General features: G+C 38.7%; 1 protein-coding gene across 1 annotated transcript in view; it reads right to left on the bottom strand.

The window, feature by feature from the left end:
* The window catches only part of LOC126282239 (heat shock protein 75 kDa, mitochondrial-like), a 266503-nt gene that overhangs the window by 30307 nt on the left and 210905 nt on the right, over positions 1-25291 (bottom strand). The window contains exons 6-12 of the mRNA XM_049981826.1: positions 19674-19834; positions 17856-17965; positions 17698-17771; positions 10406-10568; positions 7548-7661; positions 2507-2576; positions 762-909 (exon numbers count right to left, since the gene is read on the bottom strand). Of these exons, the coding sequence (XP_049837783.1) occupies positions 762-909; positions 2507-2576; positions 7548-7661; positions 10406-10568; positions 17698-17771; positions 17856-17965; positions 19674-19834 (840 nt within the window). The remainder of the gene's footprint in view (positions 1-761; positions 910-2506; positions 2577-7547; positions 7662-10405; positions 10569-17697; positions 17772-17855; positions 17966-19673; positions 19835-25291) is intronic.

Below are 25291 nucleotides of genomic sequence, written 5' to 3'. Positions count from 1 at the left end.
AAGAAAGCACTATTTTTAAACATACCCATTTTGTATCCTCTACATGTTTTCAACAACTCACATTTCTTATGAATAAGCAGCACGACTAATCTTTTACTCGGATGAAACTCTCAAACTTTACTTTTCTTATTTTCTCAGTACATTTAAATAGGGATCCTTCCATTACTATAATTTATGGTTTAACATGTTCCATTACCATTTTGCTGTGATATGATTAGATTTAAATTACTGGTCTGTATGTACAATTTTCTAATGTTTCTAAACTCTCCTTATATTTTCTCTTCTAAGTAACAAAGATTAATTTGAAATAATGGAAAGTTTTCTTTTGAGAAGACAATGCAATATGTAGTAGCAAAAATTAAAATTTAAGGTGGAACAAATGCATATGGGTAAGTTACTCGTACTAGCAACAAAGATGCAAACTGATGTGTGGGCCACTCCAAACAGGTTCATGGTTCCTTTATTTTCCACTTTTGTGAGAGGAAGAACCTGCTTATATGACTACTACAAAGAAAAGGTGTTTACATAAGAAGATGCAAAAACCACACACTCTGTCAAATGTACATCATAACATTTTGTTATGATGCAATATGTCTTTGTCACAGCTGCAGGTTAATATTTTACTGGACACATTTTTGTGTTAGTCTGCTTTGCAAATGAACAAAGTAATGCATATAGTGTAAATTACAACAAATTTGCTTATGGAGTCACCATAATTTCTGTCTGACCCTGCCCATTCAGAAATTCCTCAAAATACAAACCTTTTGAAGCTGTTCCTCACTGCTGACAATACCTTCCTTCAGAAATAAACCATAGTCTTTGTAGAAGGCATCAAACTTTTCAACGTCTTTTGTGGAACGTTCATGCAAAAATCGGAGGATACGATTTACCAGAACAGTACGTAGTTTCCTGTAAAATAAAATTGTGTGAAGCAGTCAGATACATAATAGGATTATCAAGAAGACATGTACCTCCTGGATGAAAAAATGTTTCATGGACTACTTCAAATCATTTCAATCTTGTAGTATCTAAACCAAGTCCAAATCACTTACAACAGAAAAAGTTGCATGCAGAAGAATACTTTCTAACCACTATTTTGGGAATAAATACTGTTAACACACAAGGCAGCTGAGAGAAAAAAATAAAATAAAACACAGATCTCGCCCACAAATATCAGTCTCATTTTCTTACTATTTGTTCTACACATATTTGATATGCTGCTTTACTATATTTCCTAAATTTTACTCTGTTGTTGACACGCGCTTGCTTTCTATCAATTATCTGCAAGTGTGTGGAAGTGGCTCTATGACTGGTAGGTGGATGTATTTACCAAAATGTAAAGAATTTTTCTGAATCATGTGCTACAGCAGAGCGTCGATTATCCGAAGTAATCGGGGGATATGAGTGTTCGGAAAACTGGTTTGTTCAGATAATTGAACTGTACATGTTTATTTGCCAAAAAATTGGATACAGTGGTTGCAGATTCACCTTCTTCTAACCTTTTAATAATCTCATACTTGTCCCTCATAGAAAGGACAAAACGTTTATGTCTAAGCATTTTGTATCGCCAAGTTCACTTCTTCACGCAGCAGCACGCAAGTGGTCGTAACAGAGAACAGAAGGTGACTGTTTGCACCGTGAGAAGCTCTTCTTGGGGGCGCGCAATCCTTCAAACTGCGCAAAGCGACACGCCTCAACTCTAAGCTGGCGCAGCTGTTGCTGTGAACAGCTTTGATACTGATGCTACTTTTACTGCCAGTGCCGAGACGACAGAAGCGTGCCGATTGTTGAAACACAGCGACTGGCGGCTTGGTCGCTCAACAGCGCCTTGTGAAGGCCCCATTAGAAGCAATGTTCCGCCAGTGGTGGCCCAGTGCAGCAACTACTGTGGGAAACTTGGGTTGGGGGTGAGGGGGATGATAGACGGTAGGGTGGGAGAGTAACAGGTGCAAGCGAGTACACAGTTCGGTTAAACGGTCGTTCGGTTGACCGACATTCGGATAATCGACGCTCTACTGTACTTTGAAAAAGATAGTGTAAATGGGAAAGAGGAAAGAGCAGAGAGTGTGCCTGCACATAGCATGAGAGATTTATCATCTGTATTACAGTGAGGGATTGGAAACATTCCCCTGTTGGTTTCTTTGGATTAACTCTGCTTTTCCTCAAAAATTCTACACTGAAGCCATTTGCAGAGAAACTGAATGTGCTACTGAGGTGGAAGTTTGAATAAAATTTTCTCTTTCTGAAACATTTTCCCTTCTTAGTTCACAAGATCCCAAAAGTTTTAAGACTGCAAGTTCAGATCTATTATTTACATTAGCTTCAGAATGACACATTATTTTGAATGTCTCTAATAGTTTTACTTTAATACCAATTAACTGTGTTAATTTCTAATGGATTATGTACCAAAAAACAGCATGCAATGTGATATATGCTTCTAAGTAACATTACTTCACAGATACATGCTTTTATAGAATTACTTATGTAATAACAGCTACATTCTTACCTTATTAGGGCACTATTCTGTAGAAGCTCTCGACTAAGATTTAGAGGAATGTCTTCAGAGTCAACAACACCTACAGATGGGAGTGGAAAATCAATATTAAACTTATTATTATTTTCACAACTTAAATGTCTACCTGTATTCTAAAATGAGTACTCTGTAATTCTAACAAATTACTTGAAAGCCGTAATGATAATGCAATGATACATGAAAGTAGAAAACTCCTGTGATTTAATTTAACAGGTGTCCACAACATCAATAACTCAATAACTGACATGAAAGGGCAATAATTTCAGGCCTCACCTGAAAAGAATAAGGATTTTAAACTACTGTGTCTCTGTTTTGCTTTGATTTTCCACCCTCTATTAATATTCAGCTGGATGCTGTAACAGAACTTACAATCAATATTTTGTGCATCATTCGAAAAGCAGAATGAAACCAAACAAGATGTGAATCAGCGATATCTGTATCAAAAACTACTCAGATAAGAATGTGTACAAGCATTTATTTTTCATGACCTCAGGGCCTTGGCAAATTTGCATGATGCCTACCAAGCTAAAGAAAAATTATTTCATCTCTTTACACTTTATCATCACATACAGAATTTATTATTTAGGTGTTTTACAAATGGTATTTGATCTCTTCACTCATGAAATTAAATTGGTACTGATGAGAATCATTGTTCTAGCTCTCAAATAGTCTTCAGCTGCCCAAGCAACATCCGAGACAATTGTTCTTTTGGCTACAGCATAGCTACTTGTACCTACTTGCTGCATTCCTCTTATACATGTCAGAAACTTGCCAAATGTAAGGCTGGCAAAACACATCCAACCAAAGAAAGGATGACACCAACAGTATACAAATGATCTAACAACAAATTAGAAAGTGTTGACCACTATCTTACATTTCCATGACCATTATCATTCAGTCAATAAAAACAAGTGGGGTACAAAAATCTGTCAACAGCAACAAAATCAAAGATGTCCAAGAACCTACAGCTATGATGCAATACTGTGCCGCACATTCTCAATTTTGACTTTTTCCTGATATGATTTCCCTTTTGTCTTATATTTTGTCCCTTCCCTCTTGAATCATTTTTTTCGTACTACTTTTGTCTTTCTATGGCATTTTCACAGCTTAGTTTCTTTCTAATTGACCTCTCACACTATAGTGCATCTGTATCTACATCACACTCTGCAAGCCACTAAAGAGCGTGAATGGTGTGTAGGAAGAATGAATCACACTTAATAAAATATTCTGGGCTGTTATGTGTGGTCAAATGGATTTCACCTTAAAACCGAACATTTCTTTCCCATCTGTGGAGGACATTTTCAAAGGATATTGTAGCTACTTTGAATGTCCAATTCACCCCCTGGCTGAGTACTGACTACAGTAAAATTCTGGTTCCATGCAGCCGGAAAATGCTTTGCAGTCAGGAGAAGACCACATTCATTTTGACAGGACTCAAGCACTGGCAGCCACAAGCAGATACCATGAAAGTTATACAGAGTGGCCATACAGATCATAAAACACTCCAGGAATTTCATTTGGGAGGAAGAGGTCATGAAATTGATTGACATCTGGAATCTGGTGCTGAAGAAGATGTATACCAGTCTTCCATCATGGGGTGACAGCAACACCACATGATGCACATTCAAGTCATATGACATCTTGACACTGTGCAGAAGCACACAGAAATGGAATTTTGCTGTAATCAGTAGTGAGCCACAATGTGAACTGGACATTCAAAGTAGCTATAATCACACTTGAAGATGTCCTCCGCAGAATGGGACGAAATATTCAGTTTAAAAGTGAAATTCATTCAACCACAGCATAATAGCCCAGAACATTTTCTTAATTGTGACCTTTCTGGCTGCAAAAGTTTACATTTTATGGAAGAATGATTGTCAGTAAGCAGCCAAAGATACTGGGACACTAACACAAGTTAGGAAAAATACTAGCAGCAAATGCAGTTTAAATGTTGTACTTTGCATTTATTTTAGTTTTCCACATGCATCTATTTGGAAGTATGCAGCAAGATTTTGACTTAATTTCTTTACATCTTTTCCTCTTTAGAGGAGCTACTTCGTTAGTGGATATAGCTAGGGATTCTGGCCTTTGCAGGATCTAGAAAGAGTTAGCTGCTACCTGTCAACGGCTGGAATATGCGCTGGTGGCAATGTTGAGTTCATGGGGACACTGCAAAATTATGACAGTGATGCAAGCGATGTGATGGCTGCCATCTGTCACAAATGTGGCACTGAGTTTGCAAGCTGCTCCTGTAACAGACCTAGTCCATAACGAATCCTGATCCAGACCAAGTTGTTACTTGATGGTGACTGCAAAGTCATGCCCAAATATGAGGATTTTCACTGAGAAGGTTTCACTCAGCAAATGGCTAGTACCATGCTTCTAACAAACAGGTTTGAGACATTGCTTTCCACTGATAATCAATTAGAACCTGTGGGCCTCATGTCTCCTGCTTAACTGTCTGTCTCTTCTCTGACAAAATCAAGGCAGTTACAAAGGGGAAAGGAAGTGCCGTTAAGTTGTAGGCAGTTCAAATGTTTAGCACATGATGATCCCTCTATCAGAAATAGAACAGGATGGAAACAAATTTAATGTGTATTTTATGTGTATCCCTGGAGCAAGTGTCCACTAGGTGGAAAAGGCCATTCTGAGAGTAACAGCTGGGAAAACTATACATACATTATTGGTAGCTAGGGCAAATATTCTTGTGAAGTAACACTGGAAGCTTTGTCAGACAACTTCCTCAAATACTCTGACAGCCCTCACAATACAGAAATTTTTTAGACTTTCTGGCTATGAAGAGATCTGGTACTTTCAACAGTGTTACCAATGAGAGAGGTGATACTAACCAAGTTACTATAAATGGATGATGGTCACTGAAAGCAATAAAGTCAACAAGATACCTAAGACAATATTTTTACTGTGCCAAACTAACAGACTATCGACATCATACCCCACATTCAAGATAAGTATGTACCACTGAAAATATAAAAAAGGTGACAAAGATATATCTTGGTTTCATGTCACCATCCAGAGAATGCTGCAAAAACCAGACAGTGGTATACTCTTGCAACAAAAGAGACGGCAGCTGAAGTGACAGGGAAACTTACTGGCAATATTTGCATTCACGAGAACAGTTGTGCATGAAACCTACAATAATTTCAAGTCACATTCTCGCAAAAGGTCCATAAATGATCCTAATAAGGTCTGATCACTTATAAAGCCAATAAATGGGTATAAAACCATCTGTCTAGTCTTTCATGGAACACTCAGATGTTGAAATTGAAGGCAGCAGACAGAAAGCTAAAATGCTGAATTAAGAATTTAAAAATGTATTCATGGATGAGGATATTGCTGTCTACAGAAAGGTGTCACAGTTGAATGATTGCTAAGCAAATGGAGAAAGACTTCCCACTTCATGTAATGAATAGAAATTTCCTTTGAATGTGTATAACTGCAAGCACATATATTTAGGGCTACTACTAGTAATCAGTAGGAAATATAACGATCACATAAAATCTGGAGTAGTGAAACTGAATGGAAGACATATTTTTTGGGAGGATTCTAGAAACATGCAGTGTGCCTATAAAGGGACCTGCGGTCAAGACTCTTGTGTGAGTAGTTCTGGAGTGATGCTTCAGTGTTTGGAGTTGGCAGAAAACAGGCAAATGCAGACAACTGGCAATGTGAGAGACCATACTGGAGTATATCAGATGTACTTTGCTAACTTTGCCCTTTATTGCTTGATGTTACCATAGTCTTCCTCCATCAAGATAGACTTTGTTTAGCATCATTATGTTGGCAGAAACAGCTGAAAATCAATCATAGGTTGAATGTACATAAACACGTGCAAAGCAGCTGAAAGAGTGAAATATTTCTGTCACTTAGATCACATCTAGTTAGATTTTTAATGTATGTAAAATGAGGCTTAATGATGGCAAAAGATTATGTTCCCATGTCTCTTCAACTAAATGATTAACGATTACTCAATATTTTCAGTTTTTTGCCACATGTCAACAAATCTAAAATATTGAGTAAATAAAAATTAAAATTTCTATATTCAACCTGTTACATGGTATTTTGTGTGACAGACACTAACCCTAATATTTTTTTCACTGAAACATGTTTCCTCCTGAAGAAAAGAGAGAGAGAGAGAGAGAGAGAGAGAGAGAGAGAGAGAGAGAGAGAGCGGGGGAGGGGGGGGGGGGGGGGGAGGGAAATCAGGCAATAAAGGGTGAAAGGGGAATCTTGAAAGTAAGTCAACAATTGTCTCATTAAATCATGTTGGATGAATTTAGAGAAAGATTGTGAGACAGTTCTGCTGACACCACCATATTCCTTGTATAAGGATCATGAAAACATTCTTTGCTCAATAAATGATTGGAACAGGACAAAAAATTGTTAGTATTAGCAAAAATATTTCCTTTCCTTTGTGCTAGGCAGTGACTTGTGAAGTGTACGTGTAAATGTAGATGCACATACAGATTTCCACTAGGTCAGAGTTAGCATACTAAAATGAAACTTTACCTTATTTCCAACACCTGAACATCTTTATCTATTCCTCATTCACTGTATTTCTGTTTCTTCTGATGAAAGGTCTATTTTTTTTAAAGAAAAAAGAAAAGAAAAAGACCAGAGATTTGGTCGCTTTCTAGATACAACCAAAAGTTTGGCTGTAACTGTGATTAAGGTTTCGTAATGTAACATCCCACCATAAATTTTATTCAACTTGGAAGAATCTCAGTAACAGTGCTACACAGAAGATGAAAGCTACCCTTTATTTAGAAAATATTTTAACCCAGTCTTTACTTCTAACATGGGATTATTTTTTGTACTTCCTTATAGACATTAATGACAGCATGTCACACACATGAAGGTGGTTTATTTTACTGCCACAGGAACAGCATTCTGTGAGACTGCATTTTTCCTCAATTTTAATTAGTAAAACTGTCTGCTTATTAAGTTCCTAACCAGAAAATGAAAAAGAAGAGAATAAGCAAAAGAGTAATCTTACCTTTTACAAAACGTAGCCATTTTGGGAGTATGTTGTCAGCCTTACTTTTAATAAGCACCTTACGTGAGTATAGTGCCACTCCAACATCCATATCACGACTCATTTCAAATAATCCTGGAATCATAAATGTATACAATTAGAAGCCACCCACCCCCCCCCCCCCCCCCCACACACACACACACACACACACAAAATATGGCCACAGTCTCCAGGCACTGGGGTGCGTGTGTTTCAGTTGTGGTTGTGTGAATGTATGTGTGTGTTTTCTACTTCAGAAAAATGACTTTTTTGTCCTATAACTTAAATTCTTAGTAGTCTTTCTCACTGTGCCTGTCAGCAGGACATGTAACTAGGTGAATGAATTGTTGATGGATTTTTTTTTATTCAGAATAATTGTCACAATTATTTCTATCAGACAATAACTGTTTGTCAACAGGTATTTTTTTTTTTTAATTCAACCAAAGTCTGTACATACTGTAGTGGAACATGTTGCTATAATGTATAGCAACACATCCCACTTTCCTTTTACTAGGCTGATGAAAAATGTTTGTGTAAAAAAACCTGATTTTAATTAGTAGTACTGTAAAGAGCATCTATTGTGTTCGGGTTTGTGGAATTTATGTGCAGACAAGAGAAAGAAAAATGCAGGCATAGTGCAGAAAATGACGACGGATGTGTAATTTGAATTGGCCGTTGATGGGTAACTTGCACTTTGCAGTCATGCTTTGGGGCTTCTGTGGACTCCACAGAAGAAAGGGGCCTAACGACAATGGTCAAGCAGGAAGGAAAAATGAATGCTGTTACACAGACTCTAGACTATGCTATTCAAGTTAAGTACAAACTTATGGTTTTGGTCAAGCACTGAAGCATCATGCATGAACATGTTGTCTGAAATGCTTTGTTAATTATCAATTGTTGTGAGTTGAGAACTTATTTTAATACAGAAGAATTATGAAAACTCTGTTTTGTGATTCTGAAGTGAATTGTTTAAATGTAGAAACTCTCTTATAGCCCTTGCCCCTCTACAATTGGAAAAGAAGTCAATAGTCAAATACAAGGCACTGCATAATAGGACCACAACATCAATAGTAAACAAGACAGTGCTCAGGAAATTGAGAAAAGAAGCCAACTGTCATTACAGACAATGACTAAAGACTTGGCATCTCACAATATACTTATCACAAAAACCAACCCACAATAAGAAAAACAACTCAACACTTCAGTGTACATGAGGACAAAGGTGTAAGAAGGGATGGATAGGGGGAACTAATGACAGAAGTGGCAGGAAGTGAAGGATCTCCTAATTTCCTCACTGGTTCGGCAACTTTGTTATTATAAAAGACTTACTGCGCATTCATCATCACACTCTTTAATATATTGATGGTCTATGAAACAATAATCAATGAAAAAGAGAGCAATCAACAAATTCCAATATGAAACTTCCTGGCAGATTAAAACTGTGTGCCCGACCAAGACTCGAACTCGGGACCTTTGCCTTTCGCGGGCAAGTGCTCTACCATCTGAGCTACCGAAGCACGACTCACGCCCGGTACTCACAGCTTTACTTCTGCCAGGAAGTTTCATATCAGCGTACACTCCGCTGCAGAGTGAAAATCTCATTCTGAAATTCCAATATATTTACAAAATTATAATAGTTTACATGTGGTGTGTTATGATAGTGAAAGAATCCTGTGACCACAGGAGACAGTGCCCCAAGTTACCCCAAAATCGTAATACAACACACACGCCATACTAACACTTGTAAATCCACCAGATGATGTAGGTTTAAATTTCAAAAAATGCTATATGTATAAATAAACCAATGACTGGTAACAGTAAACTCTTTGTTCATTTGATTTCAATAACAGTCGCGGAAAAGTCTAACCTAAATTGTTAACATTTAAAAATTCCAATATGTTAGAAAATTGGTCTTATTCTGTAAGGTTAACAAAAGTATTAGTTTCTTAGAATATAATAAATATAAACAATGTTATGAGGAAAGACAACCTCTCACAATATACAAAATGAAAGATTTAGCAATGCACATGCACATTACCAAGATGATAATGATTATGCTCAACTATTCCAGGTGCATTCTGAAGAGTTTCTCTGAAATGAATGTAAAATGAGGCTGAAAGGTAGCAACAATAGAAACAATAATTGACATTTGATATTGTGTACAATAATTAATTTATATTAATTTGTAAATTATTATTTATTTAAAAATTTGACTCACCACTCACGAGCGAAGTATAACACTTCAGTATTTCATTCCACTCTAGTTTATTTTTCACCTGTAAAGTTCCATCTTTGTTGTATGATCTAATTTTCTGTCTGCTGCTAATATGTCAATTTCTAATCACATCGACGAAACAGTCTCTTATCCTTCTTTACTATTGCAACACTAATTTCAGATCTTCATCCAGCATGCACAATCCCACTCCCAATTTGTTCTCCTTTCTGCCTGGCTACATCTATGTAAGGACCAGATCATAAAAATCATATTTTTGTACAAAGATGTAGTTATTCTCCTTTTTCTTTTTCTCCTTCTTCAATTCTACCTCACTCGAAGTACAACAAGCAAAAATAACTGACAATCAATACTGAACTCCTACAATAGCTTTTCACTTACAAGGAAAGAACATACTGAACAGAGAAGCTAGCAGTGGAATGATGTATCTCCCAGTTTACAGTTCTGATATAGCAGCTACTTGGTCCACAGGTGAGTACATTGCAGACTCCATTCCACCATGATGGGTTTTGTGCATTATGCATAGCTTCAAATACTGTGCCATCAAACTACTAAAAATAAATGATTAGTGCTACATATCAACTTGTACTGTTTTCTGTATACCCACCTGGTTTTCCTTCTGGGAAGTAAATCAATGCACGGACTGACAGAGGAGCATCTGTCTTGTAATGGAGTGTGAACCTTGGACGATCATATGCATTTCCCACAAATCGGTAGAATTCATCATGCATCTGGGGTGTAATTTCTTTTGGGTCCATCAACCACAATGCCTAAAATAGTAACGTAATTATGTGTGGAATGATAGAAAAGTTTGATCAGAGGTAGATGTGAGTTTAAGCAATATTGCAAAAAACTGAAAGCAAGATAGATAACACTCATAAACAATTTAAAAATACATGCAGTACATATAAGGAGAAACTGAAAATGTAACATTTTTCTTTCTATACAACCCTGACCACCATCACTTTATATAAATTTCTCATAAAATTGTGAAACTCTCCTTCTAAAACTGCAAGTACAGTGAACAGAGTTCTTTTTTTGTTTCAATACTTTGTGTACTATTTTGTAAAAATCTTATTGTCATATACATACAGAGTATATTCTTCACACTGTTTTAAGTGCCATATTCACAAATACTGTCGCCACTCTCATAGTGTTCAACACCAACAAAAAGTACACAAATTATTAAACTTGTTCAGGGAATGGTTTATTTTCTGGCACAATCACAGACAAGCCAGACAGGAGAATGACTGAGGGGTGGAGAGATGTATAAACTGAAGAGCCAAAGAAAGTGGTACACCTGCTTAATATCGTGTAGAGCCCTCGCAAGCATGCAGAAGTGCCGCAACAAGGCGCTGCATGGACTCAACTAATGTCTGAAGTAGTGCTGGAGGGAACTGACACCATGAATCCTGCAGGGCAGTCCATAAATCCATAACAGTATGAGGGGCTGGAAATCTCTGCTGAACAACATATCTGCAAGGCATTCCACATATGCTCAATAATGTTCATTTGTGGGGACTTTGGTGCCCAGTGGAAGTGTTTAAACTCAGAAGAGTGTTCCTGCAGCCACTCTGTAGCAATTCTGCATGTGTGGGGTGTCACATTGTCCTGCTGGAATTGCTCAAGTCTGTCGGAATGCACAATGGACATGAATGGATGCAGTTGATCAGATAGGATGCTTATGTACATGTCACCTGTCAAGAGTTGTATCTAGTCGTATCAGGGGTACCATATCACTCCAATTGCACATACCCCACACAATTACAGAATCTCCACCAGCTTGAACAATCCACTGCTTACATGCAGGGTCCATGGATTCATGAGGTTGTCTCCATACCCATATACATTCATCCACTCAATACAATTTGAAACAAGACTCGTCTGACCAGCCAACATGCTTCCAGTCATCAATAGTCCAATTTCAGCATTGATGGGCCCAGGCGAGGCATAAAGCTTTGTGTCGTGCAGTCATCAAGGTTAAACAAGTGGGCCTTTGGCTCCATGACCCCGTATCGATGATGTTTCAATGAATGGTTAGCACACTGGCACTTGTTACTGGCCCAGCATAGAAATCTGCAGCAATTTGTGAAAGGGTTGCTCTTCTGTCTTGAGATGCACGGCATATGTCAATGTGGTATTCAAATTGGTCCCACACTGCAGTGAGCATGTCTTGAGTTTCAGCTTCCACAGCCGTTGTTATACAATGTCTTAGTTCATTCATTGTTGTTGGTAATGGAGGCATATAAAAGGAGTCTTTACTAAATCCCCACGAACATAATCACATACAGTTAAGTCGAATGACCTTGGAGGCCAGTAATCTAAGGCTGAATCATTCAGTCCAGTGCAACCAATCCATCGTTCAGTAGTCCTTTGATTAAAAAATTCCCGTACTTCCACATGCCAGAGTGGCAGTTCCCCATCCTCTTGGTTAATGAAGTTGTTCGAATCAGTCTCCAACTGTAGGAAAAGAAAGTTCTCAAGCACGTCGACATATGTGCTTCCTGTAACAGTGTTCTCAGGAAAGAAAAATGGTCCATACTCCTCTTCCCGTGCAACTGCACAAAACACATTAAATTTTGGAGAGTCTCTCTCATGTTGCACAACTTCATGTGGTTGTTCTGTACTCCATATTCTCATGTTATGATGTTTCATCTTTCTGTTTAAATGGAATGCTGTCTTGTTACTAAACCGTAAGCGAGGAAGAAAACTGTCCTCCTCCATCTTGCGAAGAACAAAACTACAAAACTCTTCAAGAGCTTGCAGTAGCTGAATTTTGTATGCTTTAATGCGTAAACGTCGACACTACACGTGCCAGATGGACATTGGGGGGAGGGGGATGTTGAGTTGTCGAGCTGCACAAACAACCTGTTTCTCAGACTTGTTCATGCCATCGTCTAATGCTCTGTGCTGTAGGGAGATCCACACCATACCTAGTATGAAAGTGACACTGAACCATTATTACAGACCCGCACTGCACAAAAAGCTTTCTGTTGTCCCAATACCATTTTTACTACCACTGAAGTGGGCGCTCGCTGCTGCTAGCTTGGGGGAACCATGCTCCTTCCAACAGTACATTTTTTATGCATGTACCTCAAATAACATAAGAGTTATATTTTTTTGTAATTGGATGGTTCTTTTTGATATACCCTTTATTATGAAAAGGATAGTTGCTACTCGCCACACAGCAGAGATTCTGAGTTGCACATAGGCACAGCAAAAAGCGCACATGTGCGCGCGCGCACACGCACACACACACGCACACACACACACACACACACACACACACACACACACACTCACTCACTCTCTCTCTCTCTCTCTCTCTCTCTCTCTCTCTCTCTCTCTCTCTCTCAGATGCAGATTTCTCAACCTACGCTATTGGCTGTGAACTAACGCAGGAAGTGACTATTAAAATAGTAGAACGTGTGTGTGCGCCACTACTCACAGAGGTCCAGCGTGAGCTATAATCACTGTGTGGCAGCGAAACTTTGTAGTTACGCTAATGTGTTAATGTGGAGCTGATTTACCCTATAAAGAAATTAGTTTGAATTTTTTCAACCATGTGCATATCTGGCAAAATGAATGCAAGGGAGACACATAGAAATGTTTCCATACATAATGAAATGAGAATGGGACACAGGCAGAAAAAGTCAAACAAGTGAGGAAGGTATACAGCTGATTTTATAATTAATAGCTGCTTATGTAACTTATTTAGTATGAACGCCAGAGATGTCGATGAGATACCACATCTGTAAAACAACAGGATCATCTGTTATTTGCATCAGTTCTTGTTGAATTTGAGCAACATGTTCCTGTATAATGGCCTTCAGATCAGGTAGGACCAAACATGCCCTTGGCAAACGCATTCTTTTATTATATCCCCAGGACCCACTATCTATATAACAGTTTGTGGGCAGTATTATTACTAACACAATCAAGAATGTGACAGTGTGTTACCAATTAGAATTTTTTGTTTCTTGCAGCAAATAAATAAATAAAAATAAATATCCCCAGAGCCATCAGTCACAGGGATTCAGACCAGGTGATCTTGCAAGCCATGCATCAGAAAAACCTCTGAAGGAAACACATTCATTAAATGTTGGATTAAGGCAATCTTTCACTGTGTGGGTGACATGAGGTCTTGTCCTACCTTGCGTGAAAACATTTATTTCCACACAGTTGTGTTCTTCCAAAGCAGGAATTACATGCTGTGCAAGTTGGTCTCAATACTGCGCAGATGTTGTGGTACACCTGACAGGCCTCCTGGGTATATTCTCTTCAAAGAAGAATGGACCAAGAATAAAGGCACTTGTGAATCCACACCACACAGTCACATATGGCGAGAGCAATGGCTCCTCGTGCATGACATGTGGTTTATCAGTACCTCAAATTCAGTAGTTCTGCATATTCACTGCTCCCTGTGCTGTCAAATGTGCCTTGTCACTCCATAGAAGATTGCTTGGCCAAATGTCATCGACTTCAGTTCATTCCAGAAACTGAAGAGCAAATTCAGAACATTGCTATGGGTCATGAGTTTCAGTTGTTGCATAGTATGGATCTTGTGAGGGTGTCAGTGCAAAACAGACTTCAAAACTTTCCATATTGTTGACTATGGAATGGACAGTTCTCATGATGCTACTAGAGCACAAGCACTATACAGAGCACAAACTGAATAATCAGCTACAGCATCAACAACCTCTCCTGGGATAGGATACATTCCAGGAGAAACACCAAGCTCACTCATGTTTTCAAATTTCATCATCGTCTTCGTTAAACCATTCAATGACAGCAGGCCTCTCTTCAGACCTTTCACAGTGATATTTTCTGAATGCACTGCTGTAATTGTTGCTGTTCACATAAAATAGTTTTACAAACAGTGCACGGCCTCTCTTCTAGATAGCTATGCTGTTCATTCACATTGTAGCTTGTAAAATGACAAATGTGGATGCCACACCATCATACAAACAGTGTACAGTGCCAGATTTTCAGCTGGTGACCAAAATTGGAATTAATTTTTTCCTAGTGTAAATCTGTTATGCATTAATGCATTAGCACATCTACCAAGTTTTGCCCTCATACAACAATTGCAGCCCACGCTGGACCTCTGTGACTAGCTAAACTTTAATTACAACCACGCGGTAGTACTAGGAGTATATAACCAGTGGTATTAGGTGCACATTGGTGGCTGAAACCAGAAGTGAATATAATATTACATCCTGATCAGAATGTATATCACAATGATAGGCTGGACACAAAATGGTGGAGGCATGGCTATAGCTAGAAATAATACAATAATATCTAGTGAGGTTAATACTCATTATGAACATTTACTAATTAGGATGAATATAAGTGTTACAGGTGAGTCTAACACGGCAATTTGAACATTTCATACATGCCCAGCTTCAGGACCCTTACTAGTAAGAAGTTTCAGAAGTAACTTTGAAAAGATTGTGCACAAATTTCTTTATAGTATTATAGTACCGTAAGAGGGTACCTCGAAGACTGAAAACACTAAGTATAAATTACAAAAAGTATTGTACAAATATGCATTACATAGATATATTCTAAGAAAAGTTGTGAGAGATGGGAAAGATTTGAAACAGCCTTGTTACAAAATTGCTGTGGAAGCAAGGGGAATGTCACTTCATATTTAAAATCGGCCAAAGCCTTGCTGATACTTAAAAAACTCAGGCAAGGCAAAGGGAGTGTAAGGAAAGATATGAATTGAATGTTTGACAAATATGAACGTAGAATTCTATAAAATGGTTTGACAAAAAATTATAAGCTGTTTTGGTCTTAAGCCAGTAAACGGGTGAAAGAAATTTATCCAGTTATTCAATGACTATGCTGGTACTGAAACGGAAGATGAAAGAGAAGAGCCCAAAATGCTAAATTCTGTTCACTGGAACTGTTTCACTTAGCGCAGTCATACTACGGTTCCACCCTTCAACTGTTGCAAAACAACAGATATCAAGATACGTGACCACAGGATAGAAAATGAACCAAATGTAAAATGATTAAAAAACTAGTAGTTGCATCTTTACAATTCCACATCAATTATACAAAAGAACTTTGTCCAGGTTTAGCAGCAGTCTGTTATAGCTTGCTAGAGGAGCAAAGACTTTAAATAATTGGAAAAATTCACAGGTCATACCCATTTTTAAGAAGGGTCTATACTGCTGATGTCAAATTGTTGTAAGCTTTTGGAATATATTTTATGCTTGTGTATTATAATCGTTCTGCGGACTAAAAACCTCTTTTGTTGAACTAATATGTATTCGGCAAACAACAACCTCATGAAACCTAACTTATTCTGTTCATCCAAAAGGTATCAAAGGAAGTACATACTGGTGCTTATGTTGGTGCTATGGTCCTAGACTTTTTGAATATGTTCTACACAGCTCAACACTGTTACCTAGTTAGGGCAAGGAATGGGAAGAACGGGATGAACAAAAGGAATATCATGCAACTAAACAGCTTGTCATTCTTCACCAAGAAAAATTTCATATGGAAGCTTCTCAATAATCATTCCATCCACACATTACTCACAACTGGAACAGGAAGGGGAAAGTGACGACACTATGCTAGGTACCCTCTGCCAGACATTGAAGTGTGCAATATGGTGACTAAATGTCGATTTGGATGCTTTTGAATCAGTTTATGGGTTACTCTACTTCAAAACAACAATATCAATAGTAGTGACAAAATTTTCCAGTTTTAAACTGGATAGTATACCACATATAAGGAAACCATGAGTTAAATATGTCAAGATTTAAATTTTACTGCAATGTAATATCATTGGTGTCCATAGATGTCACTAAATGCATATCTTTAAGCCTGTTTTAAATTCTATGTTATCCACCATACAGTAAACTATGAATAAAAGTTTTCAGTAATTACATGTTGGGTCTGAAATTAAAACCACAACACAACAGGTTATGGGCCCAGGTTATGCAAGCTTAAAGTAATAAGCTCGAAAGGACATAAACAAACAAGTTCACTCAGATGATGTATGTGGTGTATATGACTGCTGCACATGGAGTTTGACTGTAAGCTCTGTCATGCAATAATTACAACACAAGGAGAATCCAGTAGAAACACTATTCATCAAAAACAACACTTAGGAATATATATGTGGTGACTGGTGATGGTGAAAAGCTCAGTGCTACAGTAGCTACATACAAAGTATGACTAATGACAGAGAGAAAAGCAAAAGCAGACTTGATTTTATTCATCAGTTCTGAAGCAAGTAAAGAACTGCCTTGGAACACATCAGGTATGGCTCAAATTACACTCAATCTATGCATCCAAAGAACCTGCTTGCAGATCAGCACTGCTCAAATGCCTCACACTTAACAAATTCCAATCTAGGGATCAGTAATCGCACATTATATAAGAGTGACAGTCCAAAAGTGTTCACGCGTGTGACAGAAAAGCATGATAAATTAATGCCTGCAGTCCAAAATGTTCACAAGTAACAACTAAAGGTGACTGGGATATCAGCGAACAGAAGATATGATGGCTGATGTACTGACAAAGTCTCTTGCTGCACCGAAGCACAAGAAATGTGTTGAAGGACTTGGACTTCAATCCTTTATCCACAAACTTAAGATTTGGTCCTTGATTTTACATATCATGTATCGTGCATGTATTTTCGAACCACAACAGAACAAGATAGGAGGGGGGGGGGGGGGGGGGGGGCAGGTATGGGGGGAGGGAGGGAGGGAGAGAGAGAGATTGTAACTTCTTCTTCTTCTTCTTCTTCTTCTTCTTCTTTTGCCTTCACAATTTCAAACATAAAACAATTCAATCACAATACCAGGTACTAATTCAGAGCAACATCTATTAAGTAACATGTAACTAAATCGTTTAGGAACAGTCGAAAAGCACACTCACCTGAATTGTATTAGCTTTCTTTCCATTAACATAAATTGGGCTTCCAACAAAATTGCTGTATTTTTTAATTATATCTGAAATTTATACAAATAAAACATTTAAATATATGAACAGTGTGCGAGTCCTTACTCTGCAGACACAATATTATATCAACTTACTGTTAACTGTGTCTTCATCACTGAACTCACGACATTCGGTTTTTAAATGGATAATTATCTTAGTTCCTTGCTGCACACCCTCTGCTTCTTGGATGTCATAAGTTCCTGATCTGCAAAATAGAAATGCGTATGATGACTGAAATAAAATACACCAAGCACATAGACAAACTGTCTACTAAGAATGTAGTCTCACTCTGTACTCATGGCATAGTTTGAAAAGTGTGAATATAGATAAACAACTGTCTGCATCAGATAAAGAACTATGTGGTCAAATTTTTCTGCCCCCCCCCCCCCAAATGCTTAGTCTATTACATAGAGACACTCATCTTTATCTTAATTGCAGTCTTCACATTTGAGAAGCAAGCAATAATTACACAGTACCAACCATTCAACTAATTAAAAGTCAATGGTATAAGGTAACTGAGTAGAACAGACAAATAATTTACTAAGAGGGTTTGCACTAGCTGTAAAGAGGTAGGAGACAAATGTATGAGGGCCTTTCATGAAGTAATCTTTGTTAGGCTGTGAATAATTTGAATAGTTAAACCAAAATTATTACAAAAATCTTAAAACTACACCTGTTTCATTCCTTCATTACATAATCAACTCTCAGGTTTAATCACTGAAAATCCCTCTTAAGAAGTTAACAAATTCCCTCTCCATAAAAGTCTGCATAATACGATTGCAGCCCATCTGTGACAGTATCTTGAAGCTCTTCATTGGAGTCTATGCGTTGGGAGCCCAGCCACTGTTTGATGTGCATGAAAAGGTGTACATCATTGAAACAAAAGTTAAGAAATGTCAGTATCAACAACTTTTCAGCTTGCTTTGAATAGCTACTGTAGGCATCTAATGCAGTGGGGCTTTCACACTGTGGCAGCTCTAAGCACACTGACCAACTGGGTGTATATGTGCAGCATATGTCTCTTTTCCTCAATGTTTCCCAGGCTACTTGAAAATGGAAGCTATTTTCCAAAAAGCTCTTGTACACAGAGAGAAAAAAGCGTGCTATGATCAATGAGTATGATGATGTCACTGGACTTTGACCTTCTCCAGAAAATATAGACACTTCATTTGACAGAAAGCACGAAAATCAAAGTCATTAGTTCATGGAATTGGAAACTTCCTGGTCTTAGTTGCTGTTTTCATGGCCCTCTAATCACCATTTATCCTTATGGTTGCTTATACTTTCACAAATTAGTAGTCTCTCATTCCAGCTGAGACAATAAAAACTTGAAAATGTTGTTGATGTGTTCTTTTGAGAATCTTATCACTTATTCACAGAAATAGCAAGTAACAGTAGTATCTTTAAATGTATTTTTTTAACCACTCTTTTTTGTTACCTTGCGCCGCCCCCCCCCCCCCCCCCCCCACACACACACACACACACACACAACAATTTTCCTGAGGTAGTTACTACTTTCCATTTCAGCAGTTTACACACCACACAGAAAATGCTATACTAACTTACTTTTTTGCTGAGGAACATTTTTTATATTATAAAGAAACTTGGTAAACAACTTCTATTTTACTTTATTACACATATTCCGTTAAAATCAGACATACTGTCCAAATATTCACAAAAATTAGGTTCAGCATAGGGCTTCAAATTATTGCACTCACAAGCTGTCCCCCTAACTGCAACAAATAATGATTTCTGAACCATTTCTTTTGCTCCCCCCCCCCCCCCCCTCCCTTCCTCTCTCACACACACAGGGCACAAGACACACAGATGAAAGTGATACAGTGTCACATAATTTTGTTCTTTGCAATAACTATTGTTTAGCACACTGTGAAGTGATGCACACTAAAACATACCCATCAGATGTCCACCGCAAACCAGGAGAGCCAGGTTCACAGGAGCGTGTGTAGACTTCCACCTTCTCTGCTACCATGAAGCAGGAATAGAAACCCACACCAAACTGCCCTATGATGTTGGAGGCTTCACTGCCTTTCTCTTTCACTTGCTCCAGAAATGCCTTTAAAACAAGAAAACGGAGTTGAAAAACACATATCAAGTCACACATTACAAATAGTTTCTATTAAAACCATAAGACCTTTAACATGACAACAGTCAGAAACAAATATTCTTTTGCACAGAAGATGTAACAATGAATTTTTTGTCAAGTAATACAATATATGTATAAACTTAAACATTACCACCTGTCCACCCCATTATTTTAAACATTTCTGTAAATGAAGAGAAAAATAGTGGATAAAATGTTGGGCAGAATGGAAAGATCTTTTTGAATGCAATATTGTCAACTTATTCTGAACTCTGGAAGTTCTGCAAAATCACAAGAAATATCTCATAAGCCACCAAACTGGTGACATTTATACAAGCAAACAACTCATAATTGGTTTAGAAGGTATAACCTTTTAAGTAACTTCTCCAATTGCCACTGATGCTTCCTTTATGTGAATGTAACTTTTTTTTCCTTTGATCTCATAGTGTTTGCACGTCTATTTCAGTTGGTTTTTGCCTTTCACTATCAGCTTACTACCTCAGATTTCATCTTGTTTTTACATATTTGATTCATTTCATCATGGCTATATCAGTATCTCTCTCTGTATCAAAACTACCAATCACCAGCAATACCTTCACTTCGATAGAGCCACCCATTCCATACCAAGAAGTCTCTCCCATACAGCCTAGACACCTGAGGCCGTCACATCTGCAGTGACGAGCAGTCCCTCTTGAAATATACAGAGGGTCTCACTGAGGCCTTTGCAGACAATAATTACCCTCCCAACCTTGCACGAAAAAAAATTTCCTCTGATTTATCTTTCTAGTCACCCATCACCTCCCAAAGCCCTACTGTTTGGCCACAGAGGAGAATTCCATCGTGACTTAGTACAATACAGGGCTGGAGCAACTGAATTACATTCTACACCAGGGTTCTGACTATCACTCATTGTGCCCTGAAATGAGGAATGTCCTACTCATTATCCTTCCCACTCCTCCCAGAGTGGTATTCCACTGCCCACCACTCCTATACAATATCCTTGTACATCCCTACACAACACTGCTCTCAACCACTTGCCTCATAGCGCATATCACTGAAGTAGACAGATTCAAGACTTGCCCCATACATCCTCCCACCACGACCTACTCCAGTCTGGTCACAAGCATAATCAAACCCATCAAAGGCAAGGCTATCTGTGAAACCAGTCATGCAACCTACACACTAACCTGCAACCACTGTGCTGAATTCTACACAGGAAAGACAACCAACAACCTGTTTGTCTGCATAACTGGGCACTGACAAACTGTGGCCAAAAAACAGCTGGACCACCCAGCTGCCGAGTACACTGCCCAACACGAAATTCTGTATTTCGATGACTGCTTACCAGCCTGTGTCATCTGGATCCTTCCCACCAACACCAGCTTTTCTTAATTGCACAGTTGGGAACTGTCCCTACAGTAATCCTGCTGGCCTCAACCTTCATTAGTTATTGTTCTTTACCAATCTATCTACTTCCCTGCTCCCATTCCAGCACTCCACAGCCCTCTCTCCTTTTCCACTACCTCCCACCCTCTGTCTAACTCCCGGCTACAACTAGCACTGTCCCCCACCTGTACTCTCCTATCCTTCCCCCTCCCAGCCTCCTCCTTAGTCCCACCACCCAGTTTGCTTCTCCCATCACGTGCTGCTGCTCACAGTCTGGCCTCGGCAGCCAGAGACTGTGTGTGTGTGTGTGTGTGTGTGTGTGTGTGTGTGTGTGTGTGTGTGTGTGTGTGTGTTTTGTCTAATTGTTATGAAAGCCTGTTTGACCGAAAACTTTGTGAGTCGTTTTATTGTGCCCATCTGCAACTCAGCATCTCTGCTATATGGTGATTAGCAACTGCACTTTTGATAATATTGCCATTATCACATCTTGGATTTTCCATTGTTTGTTTTTCATTTTGCTTTGTTCATGAAACAAACTTCCTATCTGTTGAACCCAATTGCTAGTTTATAGTTCCTAACGTAGAACGAATTGAGGCATTAATTCTACATGCGAAGAACCTCATGAAAAGGAAAGCAGTGTCACACAAGTAAACATAACAAGTACACCACCAATGCAAATATCTTTGGCCATATTCTTTCCCATGTGCGACACATCATTACACTTACATACTATCATCCCGGATTATAAGCTCTTGCTTCTGTGTTTTCAGATGATAAAGACTTTCAGGGTCCTTCACCTTGGAAGAACATATATTTATTGTCTATGTATAATTTATCACAGGTGTGCCAAAGTCAGAGTGTTTGTTTACACTAATGAACCAAAACATTATGACCACATGCTTAGTAGTTTGTTGGTGCATCTTTGGAATGCAATACAGCAGTGAATCTGCATGGTATGGATTTGGCAAGTACTTGGTAGGTTTCTAGGAGAATGTGGTACAAGCTGTCCCTATACAGGTCATGTAATTCCTGCATATTATGGGCTGATGGTCTGCGGTGGATGGCGCTGACTTACTCATATCAGATAATCATGTATTTTCTGACAGTTCTATATTTGAAACTTCCTGGCAGATTAAAACTGTGTGCCCGACCAAAACTCGAACTCGGGACCTTTGCCTTTCGCGGGTAAGCTGTGAGGATGGGGCGTGAGTCATGCTTGGGTAGCTCAGTCGGTAGAGCACTTGCTCGCGAAAGACAAAGGTCCTGAGTTCAAGTCTCGGTCCGGCACACGGTTTTAAACTGCCAGGAAGTTTCATATTAGCCCACACTTCGCTGCAGAGTGAAAATTTCATTCTGAATATGAATGTTATCTGGAATGTATGCAACCCACGATATTACTGCAGCAGATGTTGCTGAATACAATGTCTTCACAATATTATTTGGTGCTTCTGAAAGCTAGCGTCATAGTCATATTAAAAAACTGGAAGACAATCTCGTAGATTACATGCAACATCATGTGTGTTATTCATTCAAGAAAGATGATAAAAACAAACATTTCTCATGATTATTTCAAGTAAAATCCATTCTAACATTAGGTTGTAGTGCAATCAGTATTGTTACACTTTCGAAACTATGAATTTCTGTTTATTATAAGGCACTTTATCTTTACATCGATTTCCATGTGTTTTGATCAAAGTATGTAAGCCTCTGATAAGGAATATATAATTTGAAACCATTATTTTTTTCTTCTTTATTAAAGCAAAACCAAACCAAAACGTGGCTGGATGCTGCTGCGTACTACCAACATCAAGCATTTATTTGTTTGGGTCCAGCTGCTATGATTTTCCAGTTTTTTAATACACTTCCACATTCTGTTATGAATAAATTTTTGGAACTTTTGATATTCCATATTTTATAGTTGCTTCAATTGCCAATATCTCAGCTGTACAAATGAAACACTGTGCGCCACAAGAGCCCATTCAACATGGGCCCCATTATTTTTTATTGCTGCCCAAGTCTTACGAAAGTCAATCCACAAGCGTTTTACTGTGCAGATTTTGTCTTTATTCCCTGTAGAAAAAGCAGTTTAAAACACTGATGAATTACGATTGAAGTGATAGGTGAGCGGAATGCTGCCCCACAAGTGTGTAGCGATAGAGAGTGCTCATACCAAAAGGAATAACTTTACAGTACAAACTATGAAGAGTTACAATTGTATATGCATTCCACATTACAGTGACGCACTTACACTGCCAGAAAAAAAATTAGTTCACCTGGAGAGATGATATTGATTTTGATATAATGATGGTATATACCACCTGGGTGGATAGTAGATGTACTGTCAATGGTTTGAATATCATCTGCTAACAGATAGTGTAGTGGCATAGCTAACAGAGTGCCACTTGTCTCCCCCCTTTAGTAGAGCATGCTCATAACCAGAAGGCTCAGTGCACCAAAAATGTACAAAGCATGCAGGCAACCATGCCACACTAGATGCATTCGTGCATCCAACTTAGTGAGTTTTAAAGGGTTCAAATTGTGGCCTTCCGAGTGGCGGCATGGTCCTTTCAGAGAATTTCCAGACAAGTTGGATGTGCCAAATCAGTTGTGTAATGATGCTGGTATCAGTGGTCACCTGAACCTTCTCACACCTGTACATGAGGTACTGGGTGTCCACATAGCACATATGCCTGCCCAGGTTGTCGTACTGTGAGGGTGGCAGTGGCAGATGGTACACTTACTGCATCACAGGTAAGAGGGCTTGTGATCCCAAACATGTCAATATGAAACTAATCAGTTATTAGCAGTGAGATTACAGGCGCACACACACCTCTAATCTGTCTCCCACTCACTTCCACAATATCCACATGCAAGGATTGACTGGTGCCATCAGACAATTTGCTTGGAAGATGGAATAGCATGCCGTGGTCTTCAGCAATGAAATCAGATTCTGCCTGCATGCAAATAATGGTTGTTTGTGCATAAAACTTAGACCTGGTGAATATTGTCTCATAGAAGACATTTTTCCACGACATGCTGGCCCCACACCACGCCTTATAGTCTGGAGTGCAATACGCTACAACTCTCATTCACCTTTGGTGTTCCTGGAGGGGACGCCAACCAGTATTCAGTACATGCAGAATGTTGTCAGACCCATTCTTTTCCTGTTCTTGGAACAGGAAGGTAATATGTTGTTCCACCCGGATAACGCACACCAGTACACTTCCTGTGGAACTCAACAAGCGCTGCAACATATGCAGCAACTGCCCTGACCAGCACAATCTCCAGACTTGTCTCCAATCGAGCAGGTTTGGGATATGATGGGAAGAGAAGTGACTTGTGCAACTCATCAACCCAATAACTCTTATAGAAGTATGTGAACAGGTCGACCAGGCATGGCATAACAGTGTTCACCACCTGTATCGCCTGGATGCCACAGTCAGTGTCTTCATTGCTGCCTGCAGAGAGTACACCACTCACTAATGTGGGTGTTTCAGCACGGGTCAATACATGGTACCTCTGAACTGCTTGTGCCATTGATCTGTAAATATCATCATTTCGTGTATTCCATATGCACTGTTATAACAATAAAGCTTGAGTGAATTGGAAACCTCTAAAAGGGTGTACTAATTGTTTTCTTCTGGCAGTATATTTTTGTTGGTTATGACGGAAACAATATTTTGCGGAGAAATCAGAATGAGGGACAGGAGTACACATTTCAAAAGGCAAAACGAAGCTGGCCTGCCCATTGTACAGGTGAACTTAGCCTCTGTGGCTGCTTTGGCAAGCTGGGTTATAACAATAATCAATTTATTTTTGATGACTTCTGCTCTTTGGGGAATTATGATCTACAAAACTCAAACTTATCTAAACTTCTGGACAGCAATGATTTGAAATACATGTTAAAGGAAGGCCACGCCACATGTTAAATCACATTAGCTACAAGGTGCAAACCAATACCGAAAGTGCTAAGTATGTTGTACCAGACTCTATGATGATTACAGCATCATGAAAATTGCGTCTGTATTACTAAACAAAATGCCA

This window comes from Schistocerca gregaria, chromosome 7 (assembly GCF_023897955.1).
Source record: "Schistocerca gregaria isolate iqSchGreg1 chromosome 7, iqSchGreg1.2, whole genome shotgun sequence".
NCBI lineage: Eukaryota > Metazoa > Arthropoda > Insecta > Orthoptera > Acrididae > Schistocerca > Schistocerca gregaria.
This window is presented reverse-complemented; position numbering and strand designations above follow the sequence as displayed.